We start from the raw sequence: 16,567 nt of genomic DNA, 5'->3' as shown, positions 1-16,567 counted from the left end.
AAGTGCAAGTGTAGTTATAGAAATAAGGTTTTATATAGGTTTGGTGGATTATTTAGAAATGTATGTGTAATAGATTTTATTAAAAATCGAGTAGGAAGCTAGGAAAATACATAGATTTGGTTAAGTAACATTAATTTTGTAATTGGTATTTCAAAATCGCTTTTATATTTAGCCGCTTCATTGTTTAGGTCGTTGTTCATTTGGTTATATTACTAAAACATTCCGCTAAAAATATTTTATTATTATTTTAGTTTTTAAGAGCGTAACCTTAAAGTTTGTCCCTACGTGTGAAAATAATAAAACTTAGTTGATTTCACTTTTTCATACGTAGTAAGATATTTTATTTAAGTGAAGCAGAACCACCGCTAATATTTATTTGCTTTCCACACAAATATGCAATATATTAAACGCCCCATCAAAATAACACAGGATTTAAACTATTACAGCTTAAAATACTATGTTCCCACTTTGGTAACCAACAATATCCATACCCTATTAAAAAAAAAAAACCTTTCTCACAAAAATCGTTGACTCAATCCGTTTTTTTTTAGTTTTTAAGTATAATTTTAGTTTATTATTTAGTTATTTTTAAAGGATAAACCAAAGCAGTAATCAGTATCCGTCCAGTGGTAGTTAAGATGTCTCTGACAACTTCAGAATATTTCTATCGTCTTCAATTGTTTATTCTTCAACTTCACTGTCTTGGTCTGATTATTAATATTTTATATTTCAAGTTAATACTTATAGGTTTTGTTTAGCAAAGTGTTTTTATATTAATAATTTTATGGTTTTCACATCACTAACTTTCTAAAATTACTTTATGCTTTTTGAAGAGTAGTCGTAGATTCATTGGTGTTAAAATAATGTAAGAATAGAATATTTTTCATCATCGTAAATAAGTTAACTTAGTTTTAACAAATAATAATTGAGTTATGTGTGGATATCACTTGAGTTGTGAACGTTATTGATAAGAGAATATAAGATTTATACGAACAATGTAAATAAAAATATATAACTTATGTAACCGGCGCTAATGTTACCTTATTTATTCCCCATTTTAATAACAAAAGGTACCCGCGTCACACTAAATGAATTCTCTCGTTAGGATAAATTAAAGTAATGTTAAACGCATGTATCTGTATTGTAACAATTTAATAAATAAATGCATTAAAATATTGTTTTATTTTTACCCTTGTAGCGGATTTTAATTAACACTTGGTATTAAAAAAATCATATTTTCTACAAATACGTATTACATACCAATAAACAACCCACGATCATTAAATTCAAATATGATATTGATATATTTTGAAACGCAGGTTGTTTAACTTAGTAACAAAGCGCGACATAGCAACTGCAACACAGTGAACTTTGAACATCCAATGTTGTAATACTCGAGTTCTCATATTCTGTAAATAACCAGACACCATTAGCGACCGACGTATCATCTATTCTCTTGAAGGATTACTTCACACATACCATCTTTGATCTAAGTACCTGACTAGCTGGAGTTTCTAATATACGATGCATAAGTTTAACACTAAATTTAGCCGGAATTACTTTAACGATATAGAGCAACTTAACCTCACTTTGGTCAAGAACTAAACCCGCATAGAGCTTTTGATTGTGCAAGCTATAAGTAGGTATGGATAAAATAATATTTTTGTATCCAGTAATTTTTCAAATTTTGCGTAGTTCAATCTACTAATCTCTCTTCGTAAATGGAACACGCTATAATTCTACAGTTCTTTTTCATTGTATCTTTTATCTATGTATGACTCAAGTATATCGAGAGTCCCACAGGGAGCTGTACTTGGAAGAATTTTAATGTGAATGTAAAATTTGTTAGTTCAGAGATAAAAGTTTCCATCCACCTGCAAAATGATATTCACGTTAAAGGTCATGTTTTTCATACACCATCGGAAGAGGACAAACTAGACAAGTTTTTCGAGAATTCAAGATTCCGATCGGTTTCAGATCTATTGTTACAGTAATTCACAGTTATTGTAAAGTTTATTTTATTTCTATAGCACATCTACAACTTCGGAGGAGTACGATGTTTTTTTAGAAACCACGATTCAGACAGTTTTTTATTTTTAAAATACGACTCCCGCGCTAAGGTATTTAATGCTTGTGTCGCGGGGGGTTTTACAAACATACAAATCACATGCACAATGACACCCAGACTCAGAACAAGCATTTGTGCGATCCACAAATGCTTGTCCTAAGCGGGGATCGAACACGCGACACGACGCGCGCAGTGGGTTTGGCGTGATGACCTCAACCACTCGGCTAACCGTGCAGTCAATGTTTGATGATTTGATTTTGCTTTCGAGTTGGATAAAAAAATAATTTATATTTAAAGCTTATCCCACAATTTGTTTCTATACAACAGTATTAAAAAAAAACTATATGTTCCATTATTTTTTTGGTACATTCGTCTTAAAATAAACGGTGCCAAAGTGAATTACGGGGCGGCGCGGCGTGAGGAAATGGCAAATGACGTTCCTGATGGACCTGCTCAATTTTATTTGGAAAACGAAGCATATAACACCTCGTATAAGGCAGTTCATGGCAGTTGTCGATTTAAATAAAAACCACTAGCCACGTTAGCCTCGTGGTGGAGTATGCTCTGGGGAATACGAAAACCGTCGTATATGAAAATGTTTAACACATGAGTTTGATGAGGTCAGAGACATAGACCTACATATTACCTACAATTTATCTTTTTAAAAAATATATAAGAAAACGTTAAACAACACGTGGCCTTAAAGGACTCAGTACCCAAACCAAATAATTACACGACTGACATTGACAGCCAAAAATTAAAAAGAAAAACTTAAAAACATTAAAAATAGATAAATAAAACAGATTTGGTTTACAAGGTTTCTGACTTGAGATAAAACTAATATTTTATCTAGGAACTTACCTGTTCAGCTTTTGCCAGATAGATCCATAACTTCCTCCAGGTCGAAAACTTTTTCTGGTCACTAAAATTGTACTGCATTTCTTTTGAGGCATATCTGGTGCTCAATGGTGACCGATAATTACAATATTCTGAATTTTGTATTTCCACGGGGGCGTCAATAGAAAACATTTTCACAGTTATTTATTAAGAATTTGATTCACTAGTATCTTGATAATTACGTCGATAGCCGCATACAGCTGACACTGAAGTGAACATAACCTAACAAATAACAATACCAAGGCCGGTCAAATCGGCGGGAGAATTCAATTCTGATAACAAGGTTATCATCATTATGTTCGCAGCATGACGAAATTATAAAGAACTCGTGACGAAAGTAGGTCTTTATTGCATTGTGTCGCAAATACAAACAAGTTATTACTCATTATGAGAAAATCACTATGGCTTTAAGATACAAAATATTTAGTTCCGAAAAATAGCATGGTTTACTTTTCACTGAGTTGTTTACTTCTATACATGTTATTATAATAGTTAGCTTATTGTGCTTAATGTTCAAGCTTGTCAATTAAGTAATTGTTAATAAATTGTAGATTGTAAAAGAGGAAGCATGTTAATTATAAGGACAAGGGATCCTAGTGTTATTTGGGGAAGAAGTTTTAAAAAGGTATATCATGAAATACATGTTTTATTTACAAAAATGATTGCTCAATACATTTCTGTTTATAAAAATACTGTAGCTGCTTGAATATTATTTGGCAGTTATTTCATGTAAGGCACCTTCAACACTATTGCAACATAGAAGTAAATAATTTTGTTTTACATTAATCAGAAACTTGACTTACATAAAATTATGTTTTAAACAAGGATTTATACATAAATATTGCAATTACTTACAAATATACCAACACTGGACATGCCCCTTAGGGAAGTAAATTTTAATCCATTTTTTATTACATTTAACAACTATTATTGTCATTGGATGAGAAAACATTTATATGAGTAATAGCACTCTTGTACAATTATATACACTAAATTTAAACCTCTTGAAAATGTATGATTGTATTGCACTATATTTAAGTTATACAGAGAGTATTTAGGCTTTCTTTTGAAGTGATTTCATCATCTTCTCTAACTTCATCGCCTTTTGGACATCTCCGCTGATCTTCAGTTTGCCCATCATGAAAGCTGTGGTTGGCTTAAGTTTACCTAAGAAAAGGAATTAATACAAAATTATTAGCAGTTAAGGAATATCTAAAGCTTCAGTATTGGACAAGATTGCAGCAGCAAAGTTTTATTAATCAATGTAGATATTTGATGATATATGTGTCACTAGTCTTTGATATAACTAACCGTTTTGGTATGTATCAACCAACTTCAAAAAGGAGGGAATCTCAATTCATTGGTATATTTTTTGTTACCTCAGAATTTTATACAGGGATGAATCAATTTGGTTGTTTTGATTTCATTTGAAGTTGGTTGTGTTTTGTTGATAAAAAAAAACATTATTTCTTCACTGTTCATTCTGCTTCTTCTTCTAAGTGCCAATATTTTTAGATTATGGCTTAATGATTTATTGCAAATACTACAAAGACGGGTGGAAATTGTGGAGCCTGACGAGTGCGGCAAACCTTAGAGAAAGGGGTCGCTCATCGTCTCTAAAACTGGTATCCACATTCACTAAAACTTATGTAATATTGATTTAGAGTACTTTACCGGCAAACATTTCAGAGAAGTGCTTTCCGTCCATGGTGAGCGTGGCGTCAGGCTTGTTCTTGGGCTCGCCCTGCCCGCACGCGCCATCACCGTTCTTCAGGTCAATGTGCCAGATACCTTCCTCTTTACCTATATGTAACAAACTTATCATGTAGAAATTCGTAAAGATTAACTTTCCATGACTCTAGTCTGGCTGAAGTAATAGTTCAAATATTAGTGTACTTTTGTTATAATTGGAAATTTATGAATGGTTTTTCAGGATCGAATATCATAGCGTCTTATCATATTTCACAGTAGCCCGAATATTTTCTAAAATAGATTACAAAGCGAAATACGAACGCATGAGTACTGCTAACTTTACAACTGTATTATATTCATGGTGATATGGGACTAGGTTACACTGACTAGACTACCTCTCCATAACATTATCCGTACTAATATTATAAATGGGAAAGTAACTCTGTCCGTCTGTCTGTTACGCTTTCACGTCTAAACCACTGAACTGATTTTAATGAAATTTTCTTTAGAGATAGAGTTGATCTTGAGAAAGAACATAGGATAGTTTTTATCCCGGACTTTTGAAGAGTTCTCTTGAAAACGCGATATAACCGATCTCGACGCGGGCGAAAAGCTACTAAAATATATTTTTATCATTATTTTGATTTCTCCATGTAATTTAAATAGGTGTGGGACTAATTTTATTGAAGTTACTTATGCCCATATCCTATCTCATCCAGTACATACAGAGTGGAACCAACCATGCTCACGAAATTCCACATCAAAAAGTTTGTTAGCTCTTACAGCATAAGATCATCATTCAATACGTTTTGTGGTACCTTTGACATTGAACTGGAAGACAGCCTGTGTCTTCTTCACCAGCTCTGGTGAGAGGACTTTGCTGATAGACGCGAACAGAGTGGGGATCTGACCATCCCCTGCGGCATCCTGTGCATATTATCTTATATGAAAACATAAACTCCGACTGTAAATAGCATAATTTCCTTCATCGGTAACTTAATGGGTTTCCTACGAGTTAGTGTTTTTATATTAATAATAGAATAGTTATTGTCATTTTTCAAATGTACAACTTAATTTATAGTCAAACTTATAATATATATAAGGTAGACTCATCATTATTCAAAAACCTCAAAGAAAAATTATAAACTACTATATTTAAATAAGAAAATTTTAAATTGTTCATGCATTTTTAGTGGTTAATAATATGATGCTAGGGTATTTGACTAAAGAAATCTAATTGTTCCGTCAGGTAAATTTCACAAAAATATTAAGGACGTACTTCTTAATCTATTGCCTCAGAAAAAAATATTGTGAAAAATCTATCTGACGACTATATTTTTTAGTCAATTATCCAATTGTGTTAGTTTATTTTAAACAGATATCAAATCAGTTTAAATTTTAATCTATTTGAATAAATTACTGTATAACATAATACTTTTTTTTAGCAGTATTAGTCGATCAATAATCAAACACATAAGTTAAAGGTGTTAGGTAATATGTCTTTTTACTTTCATCCAACGTTATTACCTTCTAAAAACATTTATAGACGAGCACAAAAAAAAAACAAGAGCATGCAGGTTTAACAAACAGATAGCCATAGATAATTATGGCCATCCATGTTTTTTTATTCACACCGTTTTAGCCGCCGGTTTTGTGTCACTGGGAAGGTCCAGGAAGAAGTCCGGTAACAAATTGTCAAGGTTTTCTGTGAACAAAGGGAGATTCCCAATTTGAATTGCCAAACGTCAAAAGAAATGTATTTTTTTTTATTTTTGTTCGGACTGGTTTCCTGGACCTGTTTGGAACCTGTATTAAAAAGGAGGTTGTATATTTGTTTAATGATATTTTATCTATTTGGTACTACGTTATATTATATGGCATATTATGTACAGAGATGTTTAATAATACTAAATTACATACAAGGAGGCATGCTATTAAATTGAAAACGATTGCAGATAAATATCTATGAACAAGTATACTATGAATATTGTGAATGCTAAAGCCTCCTTAATCAAAACAAACCTTCTCCTTGTAGTTGACGGCGGTTGTATGGTATTGTCTGGCGTGTTTAGCCGACGTATGGTACTGCCTGGCGCGGCTAGCCGTGGTGATCGTACCCGAGTGGGCGATCGATTCCGGGATATCCAGGAAACCGTCCATCAATAGTTTATCCGCGTTCTCTGTGATCAATCATTACTTCCCATCATAATGATTAAATGATAAAAGTGTAATCGAAAGTTATTCGCACAGAGTTCAAAAAGGGAAAAATATTATGTATAAACGTTTTTAAAAAACACAAGTTTGTTATTATTTTGTTTCGTGCATGGAAACATGGGCATGATAAGTCATTTATATGTTGGATAAAGTTTGATGTCGTTTTTAAAACTGTCGCGTTGCATGTTTGTGAAAATATGAAATAAATATAGGCATGTGAGCCTGATTCCTGTACCAGTACCACCAAATTAATAAATTGTGTACATGCCATTTTTAAGAGCTTATCGATGTCAAGTTGTTTTAAAAGTTAGCTTAAGCGGATGCTGGTTTTGATAGACTAGGTATGAAACTACGACACAGAAAAACGCAGAGAAGATGCTCTTTTTTAAAATGAGTAAGTTGTTAAAAACTATTTTATACTTACTGGGATCGCAGGCATACGGAACCATGTCATTGATTCCGACGGATTTAAGAACGTCCTCGTCGATGGCGAAGTTGCCTGTGTATGTTTTGGGGTCCCTGTAGAAGAATTGTTACGTGTCAAAAAAGTGGACTCCACGTAGTCGAATATGGAGTAATAAGCTTGCACTGAACAAGCGCGGAGACTAGTGCTTGAATTTACTAATTAGAATTCAGCCTATCGTGGTCCACTGCTTGACACAGACCTCCGGTTAGTTGCATATATCCAGCAGTAGTACTACTTCTACGTAATACTTTAATATTTTTTGATAACTGAGGAATTAAATTGATTTTTACTTTTTACCCAACTATTGTCGCTGTTAATTGATTGATTCATATTGATTACTATTACATAGAATGTTGGCTAGTTGTAGACATACTTGCTGAGCATGACATATGCTGCGTCGGAGACGATCTCCGGCTTGCGGCTGGTGGAGCTCGTGCCAGTCAACATCTCGATGGCAGCCGTCGCGATCGCTGGATCAAAACAATACATATTATTATACCCTTTTTTGGCAAGGGGAAATCCTCATGGACACACGCTCCCTCGGGGTAGGGGACAGGCAGCGTCACTCTTACTGACTTAACCTGAACCGCCTTGCTACGTCGTCGGCGTTTTTGTGGCGGTGTATTGCAATGCGTTGCAATCCCTCATTCAATTAGGTATAACGAAAATTTGAGAAGGAAGTATGCACGAAGTATAAACAAAATGGTGTATATAAATACATTTTGTAAGTAATAATGACATAACATACCAGTCTTAGGCCAGAGTGCGTTGACACCGATGTTGAAGGATTTGAACTCCTCCGCCATACCGAGCACGCACATCGACATGCCGTACTTAGCCATCGTGTAGGCCACGTGCACTGAGAACCTGGGGAATATACATACATCATGTTGTATACAGATCATACAATAATTTAAAGGCGTACGACTTAATCGGGAATTATCGAATAAACATGATAGTTAAAAAAAACACGCTTAGAAATGTTTGCCATCTTGGGCGTCCGCCATATTTGATTTTAGTCACGTGACTATTTTTTTCGTATTCCTGACATCAAACCCTTTCATTTGATACCCATATCATGCTGAATGGATTTCAAACAGCCATTTTATATTGAAAAAAAAAGGAAAATACTGCGTTTATTGGTAATTTTATAACAAGTTGTGCTTACCAGAATGGGTTCATGTTGAGGGGCGGCGACAAGTTTAGGATGTGGGCGTGGTTACTCGCCTTCAAGTATGGCAGGCATAACTTTGATCTGAAATAGACAAGATTAATTAATTGCATTACTTTATTTAGGCAACTAGTGGTTAAACACACAGTAATTGGTGGGTCCAGCTTGGGGAGGCATGAGAAAATGATGTATATTAATTAAAATGAGAAATGAAGAAGTAAATGGTTAAAATTTAAAAAAACTAGTTTTGATCACCACTTAAAGATTTATTACACTGAAATTCAAAGGCAAAAAATTTAATATCTTTTCCCTAGGCCTCCTTGTATTTACTAGTAACTAGCCTAACCAACATAAACATGTCATAAACATTACTTACGCTAAGAAAGTGCCCCTGGTGTTGACACTGTGCATGAGGTCGTATCTCTTCATGTCCGTCGCTTCTGTGCCGGTGAGGACGATGGCCGACGCATTGTTCACTAAGATATCAATGCCGTTGAACTGGAAATGGTACATTTAGATAGAGATACAACACAAGACAAAGTATGGACAGCCGCGCGAAGTAGGAACTGTTTGGAGTTTCTGAATCCATTAGACCTCGATGCTAAAACTAGACATGAACGCATTTTTCAACGACTTTAAAAGGAAGAAGTTCTCAATTGGTCTGTTCATTGTTTTTTTGTGTTTTAGACTTAGAACTTCCGACTGGATGATCCGATTTTGTTGATTCTTTTAAAGTGAAATAGCTGTCATTTGGTCTCATTTAAATTTCATTATGTTTGTTTCAAAACAATATTATCAAAACCAACCATCAACCACTGCTGGATTTATAAGTCTGCAGTAAATAAAGCTACTGTACTGGTTTTAAACATTGATTTTAAACATTCCCTATAATCCACGCAGTTATGTTAGCAACACTAGAACATCAGAACAGCATTTAATGAAAATTTTGTTTTCAAAGGTAAGCAAATTTAGAGAGGAGGTATTCAATATTTCGAGATTGATACTGATGTATATGGACTTCATATTATTATGTCATGAATTTATTCCATTGGTCAATCTGAGTTCAAATTGTCGCAATTTATTTGATTACCCTTCGTGCAGTACAAATAACGAGACAATTGTATAATAGACATGAAAACTTGTGAAATTGTCCACATGTTTATATGTGTTCACAGTATAACAAGCAAACTACCATTTACCAGTTTTCCATGCCATAGCATCTTTTTCCTTAGAAAAAAGATTAAAGATCAAGTCTGTAAAGGTCAATAAGATTTCATATAATAATACTCGATTATATAATTATGTCCTACTGCTAAGTACTGGCTTAACTCACTGCGGGTAGGCAATTTTAGATTCGAACATTTGGAACCCAGGTTTTCTCGTGATAATTTAGTTCAGTTCCATTTGTCAGTTGTATGTTAGAATAATTAAGAAATTACATTTACTTAGTTCAGTTTTCATGTTTATTATGAGTTAATAATTCACCTTCTTAATAGCCTCATCAATCGCCTTCTGTATTTGTTTTTCGTCTCTGACATCTACGATGCATGGCAGCGCCTTTCCGCCGAGAGCTTCAACTAAAATAAAAAAAGAACATATTATTTGAATGTCGCTCTTTATACTTCGAGGCTTCTGCGGGTAGTACCTGTGTAGCTTCAAGTGAGTATGTTAGAGTGAGAATTATGAGTATATTGATTGAGAGTACAAATTTCAATCTTTCCTAAATTTAAAATATAAATCCAATCAAAAGAAATTCAAAAACTGCGTTAAGAATCTCGTACTGCTTAGCGAAACTTTTACAAGTATTGTTGTTTCATTACATAATTGTGCCCAATATATTATTTGTCTTATGAGTTTCTACCTTGGTTACAGTATTTGTGTATTATCAGGTGGCCTGGTAATCATGAAATGTTACATTGCTTATCTCTAAATAAGAACTTAACAAACATAAGTTATCAGGTCCAAGGTCCAAATACACAATATGATAATTTGTGTGAGACAGCACAAAGTCCAGTTGTACCTCAAGATATTTATAGCAACACATAAAAACCAATTAGCAACAAGTTTATCTAATCTTATATGTACCCCCACTCAACTGGACTTTGTACTTTGGACTTTGATCTGTTTACTTTCTAACATAATTAAATGTTTTGGGATTATGTACATAGTTTTTTGAATATCATTATGCTCTAGAGATTTTTATTCTAATGTATTATTATATAAATTGGACATGATGATTTTTTATTTTATTTTGGCTAATATTTGTAAAAACTAAACAAAACCTTAGAAGTATTCTTCGTTCGTAAAAATAGATAAAAGCCCTGGATACTCACTATGACAATCTCTAGCTTTTACATCAGAAATTAAAATTTTAAGTGCTACATATTAGTTTTTTGGAAACAAATTTTCCAGGAAATTTTATATTTTTTGTGGAGGTCATGACAACCAAGGTTGATATGCGCATATGCGAATAAAAACTTTTATACCATGGTTCTTACCTGTATAAATTATTGACCATATTTAAGAAATAATGCTTTGTCTATGTTTCACAGTCAAGGTTAAGCTTGACAACAACAGGATAAATAAACATCTATATGTGTAATTAGCGACTATGGCATGGGTAATTGTTTCAGTTAAATCATTTCTGCATTCTCAAGTTTATGGATAAGTTGTTTTTAATCCTATTAGAACAGTCAAAAACTAATCAATTGATAAAGTACATTTCAGAAACAAACATTTTTCTTCCACTGAATATATTAACATTGAAAATATTAATAGCTTCAGTCTATAAATAACTTCAACAAAACAACAACAAACAATTCTATTGTGGGCCAATTATCTGGAGATCGAAGTCCGCTATAATGCGAAGTTCAAAGTCCAAACTCGATGAACACTGTTATTTTGTAAAGCAACAACTATTTATGACTTAAAAATGGATATTTGCTATCGACAGATGCTATAAAGCAAATAAATATTTTTTTATTGTACTTACTCTCTTCAGCGGCAGTGTAAATAGTACCAGGCAGCTTCGGGTGAGGTTCAGCTGTTTTGGCGGCAATCACAACGTTAGCACCATCTTTAGCCGCTTTCAGGGCAATGCTTTTGCCGATACCACGGGACGCACCAGTAATGAACAGCGTCCGTCCAGCCAATTTCCTGATTATAAAACAATATGAGAAATTTGAAGAAAGTAGAACACAACGCAACAGGTTTCAAAACTAATATCTTACCCAGTGTTAGCTACTAAACTCATTTCTACGCGGTTTTTTTATTGATTTTTATAAAATTATATACTTTAATGAACTGAATAAGTAAAATTCAGTTCAGCAGATATTTTCTTTTGAAGGAATCCGCTTGACAACGTCAATGACCTACTGAATTCCAACGAAAGACAGATTATGCGAGGCACAGACTACCTACTTTGGATTTTAAACTGAAGATGACAACTTGACAGCTGATTTGATGACAAAAACTTTGTGTTGCCAGCCATAAATTGTTTTGCAGGATATTTTTTGGCCGATTCATAAAAACGATGACGAAATTTTACTTATATTTCAGGTTTTCGCATAGAACTAGCGTTTAATATACGCTACATACCTTTGAATTTTCGAGTTATTTTGCTGAGACAGTGAGACATCTTTGTAAAGCGTACAAAGATTCCTCAGCTGTGTTCGGATCTTACTCGTCTTCGGAGGCTTGTAAATCAGGATCAAAGTAAAATAGTGCGGCCTGTTTTTTCATTAAACTTGTTTTTTTTACGATTAGCTTTTTTACAAAAACAAAAAGGCGATGAAATGAGTGGGCAAATTTTTCAAGCGACTTCCACGCTGTTAATAATTTATTCCTTGGGCCGCGGGGGATTCACCAAAATTCAAATACATGTGACAAAGTTACATTCATGAAGACTAACAGATGTAGAACAAGCTTTCTAGATAATATAAATACTTGACATACGAAGGTATCGAACCCCTTGCGCACTGTGTTTTTGGCGACCGTGACTTGAGTGAACGAGACTCCGAAGAAGAGGGCAGATGTCATTTTGATAGAACATTTTTATAGGTCATCATTATTGTAGAAAGTAAGAGAACTTAAGTTATAAGAAATCGGCTACTACTTGTTAATAATGTTTTATCTAATGGAAGGAATAAAAAGAAACCCAATTAAGATTTTAAAATACATTTATTTTTGTGCATCATTTCATATCCCCACTCTCACTAACTTCTAATGTACAACACCAGATAGGGTGAATACATATTTGATAATCTAAAATAAAACTTTAAATTATTTATATCATAAGACATTCAGTTAGGCTTTATTAAAATTGCAATAATTATTTATGGCTCGAATCATTGATAATTTTCTTTTACATATTTTATATACTTTTAATAATCTGTTCTAATTTACACACTCTTTTGTACACAGCGATTAACTACAGAATTTACATTTACATTACAATAAAATTGTAAATTATATAAATCTTGAGTATTATAATATTTAAATCATTTGATAGTCGATCAGTTCATTCACAAATCCGACAATTAGGTATAGAAGTAAAACAAAATCGTTTGTTAGAGATCTTTCGAACAAAACCATACATAAAAACTATATTTTGGGAAGCTTTTTAGTCCGAAAATTCAATATAAATCACTCAGTTTACGCTTTTCAATCACACAATCTATTAACGCATATAAAACACAAAGTCAATAAAACTGGAAACTCAAGTTATTTACAAAATAACTTCACACATTTGCACAATTTTGGACATTAAATTATCAAAATATATCTACAATTCTAATCATAACTACAGATTATATTAGATTAAATTATTTACACTTAAACTACGCCTATATTCGATAACAAACGATTTTTAATTGCATAGGATAAGTACAATACATACCTAATCAAAATGATATCTATTTATGTAAGTAATACGGTGGTATAAAACGTCGATGAATGATTGCGAAGTACAGTGATCACGATCAGAAAAATATTTTAAATGTTTAAATAATTCTTGTTATAATTTCATTCTGTCCATTATTTTATTGCTTTTGAGTTAACCGATTACTTTAAGTATCTTGGATTAAAGAATTATAGCGTAACCCTGTTTACCTCAGAGATATGATTTTATCAGTAGGTATTTTGAAAAGAATCAGGCACTTTCATAAACGTTGCTTAGTTCTTTTTTCATCATGATTAAATAATTTTAATGTCTTTTTCACTTTCCATTAAGTAAATAATGTCGTAGGTTTTGTGTAAGAAGGTTTTTATAGATTCTATTTTGAAAAGACTTGTGTGTTGTGTTTACGATATCTCAATGAGTGACAATGCTATAATGACTGACTGACTATGATCTAAGATAGATTAAATTGATTGATAGAACTACATAAACAGCACGACAAGAATTAGAAATTGATCTAAACAGGAATAGCTATCTCGTTAAGCATAATCTCTATACCAGTCTAACAAATGATTAATAATTATAATCCATGGAAATTTGATTGTTAGAGACATTTAAGCGACAATATTTTACAGTGAAAAGCACCATAAATTCTGTTTAAATATTCACTATTATTACTCACAACTTTCACTTAACTATTTAAAGCATTAAAATAATCAGAATTGGCACCAAAATAAAACTAATAATGCGTTAAAACGTTAGTCACAGTAGAAAGCATAGGTTCTATGTCAAAAAGAATATGTTTAAATCATCAATATTATAAAATAAATAAATAATTTATTCATCAAATTATTTTACTGGGCGGTAAACTTTTAAATAGATTCATTATTTAAGTTCTGTTTATCAACTGCCTCCTACGGTGACTAAACACTTCCAACAATAATAAATTCTATGCCACGAAACAATGTTACTATTCCTTTGCCGACTTTACAAATAAAACTCGTTCAAATGTAAGCAGGTTGTTTGGCAGAATGTTGCAGTGCTGCCAACACGTCGTGTTTGAGCCTAACGTACAATCTTCCCTTTCGCCACGGATTTTGAAGTTGCAACGGCCTGAAGTCATCTCGGAGGCATCTTTCGCGAGCGCCGATCACTGCCACAAGGCAGAAGTCTTGTAGTTTCTCTGGGCCGTACACGGGTCCGGCTTTGCCTTTGAGCACGGCGGCCATGTTGAGTTGTTTGACTACCAGGTCGATGACTTCCCGCGCTGAGGTACGGGGCGTGACGTGTAGTTTGAGCGATGTCCCCGCGGCTAAGCCGGTTTCATATGCAGCGAATACCTGGAAAAAGTAAAAGTTTGTATCAGTAATTTTTATTATGCAATAATGACGATTGGTTGCAGTAGTTTATGTTCCCATGGACAGATGCGACAGTTACCTGTAGTATTCCGGCCTGATCGGGAGTCCGTTGTTCTGGCGGTACCTTCACCTCTTCGCTATCTCTTCTCTCATCAGTCTTTGCAACTTTGTTGTTGTATTCGGCGTCCTCTTGCGTCTCCAACAAAGGCTGGCGTTTGACGCACAAGTTTGACTTCTGGTATTCCTGACCGGTGTCAGTGAAGTCAACTTCACCCTTGACATTCGTCATACTTTTCGAAGCTATGACGCTGCACGGGCTCCTGTAATGTTTTCCCTGCGGACGGATTTTCAAAGGAACTGAAGTTAGTGGACAGCTTTGGCTCTCTGAGTCACTGGATAGACTCTGGGCGGACTCGGACACGTTACCTTTAGACGTTCTAACACTTATCATACTGCCGGGATAGTAACCTTTTACTGTCAGCAGAGGACTGGACGTAGTTGATGCACTGGCGTTAATACTGTGAGGTCTTGGCTTCGGTTCTACATTCTCGTTTTGTAGTACAAGTGTGTCTTCGCTTCGAGATGGCGGGAGACGATTGCTCCCGATGCTAGCGTGCGAACCAGCCGACGATTTTATATCAAACTGGGAATTGCTACTGACAAAGTTATTGCTTACTGCACTGGATTGTGTATACTGGGAGTCTGCACTGCCCTTCCTAGGAAATTTATGAGTTTCGGGATTTAAGAATTGTGAGCTGCACAAATTAAGCGTGGACACAGACGTTTGTCGAGGGGAGAGACTTAACTGTTGCTCAGATTTGCTGAACTCAGGGTGTAAGTTGGCGTGGTTACCATTCCCGGCTGGCCCCGGCCATGATCCTCTACCAGGAGAAGTTTTAGTTATTTTACCATCTCTCGACGGTATTTGAAGGAAGTCCTTAAACTTTCCGTCTGTCTCATTGACCTCTACGGGATTCTCGGTATTCTGTGAAGGTGTTTTGCTTAGAATATACTTGAGCAATATTCCGGAACTTGGTGAAGCCTTATCCTTATCTCTCGCGAAGCCTATGAGGTCCATGAGCCATCGTTCTGCCTTCCACACCGAGTTCAGATTATTTTGTAGGTCTTCTAGTTTGGTTAGTCTCTCTTTGGCTGTCTGTAGTTCGGTGCAGGAGAATGCTTCTCGGTGAGAATGAGCGGCTAAAGCGACGTCTAGCTCTAGTACGCAGCTTAACTTTGAATATTTGTTTAGAATGTTCGTGTGGTATGTTTGTAGGTGGATCATTTCAAAAGCTTGTATTGGTAAGCTGAGCAGATCACCTTTCTGCAGGAGGATTTCCTTCTGTCCAGGCACTGAGCACGCTTGCTCTGCGGGGGGACATATCATAATGAAACTGACGTCATTGTTCAGTTCGACGACCTCCAAGTCGTATATTCGGTGGGCTATGACACTGTCGATGGGGATTTCCATTTCTTTGAAAAGCCTTCGTGCGCCCGAAGCAATTAGATCGAGGAACATTTCTTGAGATTCTGAGGGCTTCTCTTGGCTGCTTATAGTGCTGAGGCTGTTGACAGCTTGTGAGTCATCAGTTTTGCCTGATTGGTTCTTCAGGTATTCCCATTCTTCTCTGTAAATGAAAACAACACAAATTTATGCAAAATGCTGATACTTCTAAACACTTTTCAATTATAATTGTGATTGTGCACTTGACACACTAGTTAGTAAAATGTACTTCATCGTTAAACTCATGTGATCTATTAAATCTGTCAGTAATGTAGTTATTTTTACTAGGTGAGATATAAT

The 16,567-nt window shown here is 34.5% G+C and overlaps 3 protein-coding genes across 5 annotated transcripts in view; all 3 read right to left on the bottom strand.

Moving 5' to 3' along the window:
- Positions 1-3,497, bottom strand: part of LOC113494722 (adenylosuccinate lyase-like) — a 32,980-nt gene extending 29,483 nt beyond the window's left edge. The window contains 1 exon segment of the mRNA XM_026873158.1: positions 2,930-3,497. Coding sequence (XP_026728959.1) covers positions 2,930-3,097 — 168 coding nt within the window. The 5' untranslated portion in view covers positions 3,098-3,497.
- A 98-nt stretch (positions 3,498-3,595) lies between these two features.
- Positions 3,596-11,941, bottom strand: LOC113494723 (hydroxysteroid dehydrogenase-like protein 2). Of its 3 annotated transcripts, none has more exons than XM_026873159.1 (12): positions 11,739-11,941; positions 11,501-11,664; positions 9,994-10,085; positions 8,885-9,006; positions 8,506-8,592; positions 8,086-8,204; positions 7,711-7,807; positions 7,296-7,390; positions 6,680-6,837; positions 5,476-5,584; positions 4,640-4,768; positions 3,596-4,132 (listed from the first exon to the last, which is right to left on the bottom strand). In XM_026873159.1, the coding sequence occupies exons 1-12, from the start codon at positions 11,759-11,761 to the stop codon at positions 4,020-4,022; spliced, it is 1,308 nt and encodes a 435-aa protein (XP_026728960.1). In that variant the 5' UTR covers positions 11,762-11,941; the 3' UTR covers positions 3,596-4,019. The 3 variants fall into 3 exon arrangements, with proteins under 3 accessions (XP_026728960.1, XP_026728961.1, XP_026728962.1); XM_026873160.1 differs by lacking the exon at positions 6,680-6,837 and adding an exon at positions 6,292-6,362; XM_026873161.1 differs by lacking the exons at positions 3,596-4,132; positions 4,640-4,768 and adding an exon at positions 6,292-6,362 and having other exon boundaries at positions 5,473-5,584.
- Positions 11,942-12,668: 727 nt separating this feature from the next.
- Positions 12,669-16,567, bottom strand: part of LOC113494721 — a 43,421-nt gene continuing 39,522 nt past the window's right edge. The window contains exons 15-16 of the mRNA XM_026873157.1: positions 14,843-16,391; positions 12,669-14,745 (exon numbers count right to left, since the gene is read on the bottom strand). Of these exons, the coding sequence (XP_026728958.1) occupies positions 14,410-14,745; positions 14,843-16,391 (1,885 nt within the window). The 3' untranslated portion in view covers positions 12,669-14,409. The remainder of the gene's footprint in view (positions 14,746-14,842; positions 16,392-16,567) is intronic.

The sequence above is a fragment of the Trichoplusia ni genome, chromosome 6 (assembly GCF_003590095.1).
Source record: "Trichoplusia ni isolate ovarian cell line Hi5 chromosome 6, tn1, whole genome shotgun sequence".
Taxonomy (NCBI): domain Eukaryota; kingdom Metazoa; phylum Arthropoda; class Insecta; order Lepidoptera; family Noctuidae; genus Trichoplusia; species Trichoplusia ni.
Note: the sequence above shows the minus strand (reverse complement) of the source record. Positions and strands in the feature narration are given on the sequence as shown.

Coding starts and splice junctions, on each gene's coding strand:
- LOC113494723 (XM_026873159.1), bottom strand. CDS start 11,761: ATGAGTTTAGTAGCTAACACTGG. Junction 8,593..8,884: donor ACCAGGGGCACTTTCTTAGC/GTAAGTAATGTT, acceptor TGTCTATTTCAG/ATCAAAGTTATGCCTGCCAT. Junction 7,808..8,085: donor CGCACTCTGGCCTAAGACTG/GTATGTTATGTC, acceptor GTTTTGATCCAG/CGATCGCGACGGCTGCCATC.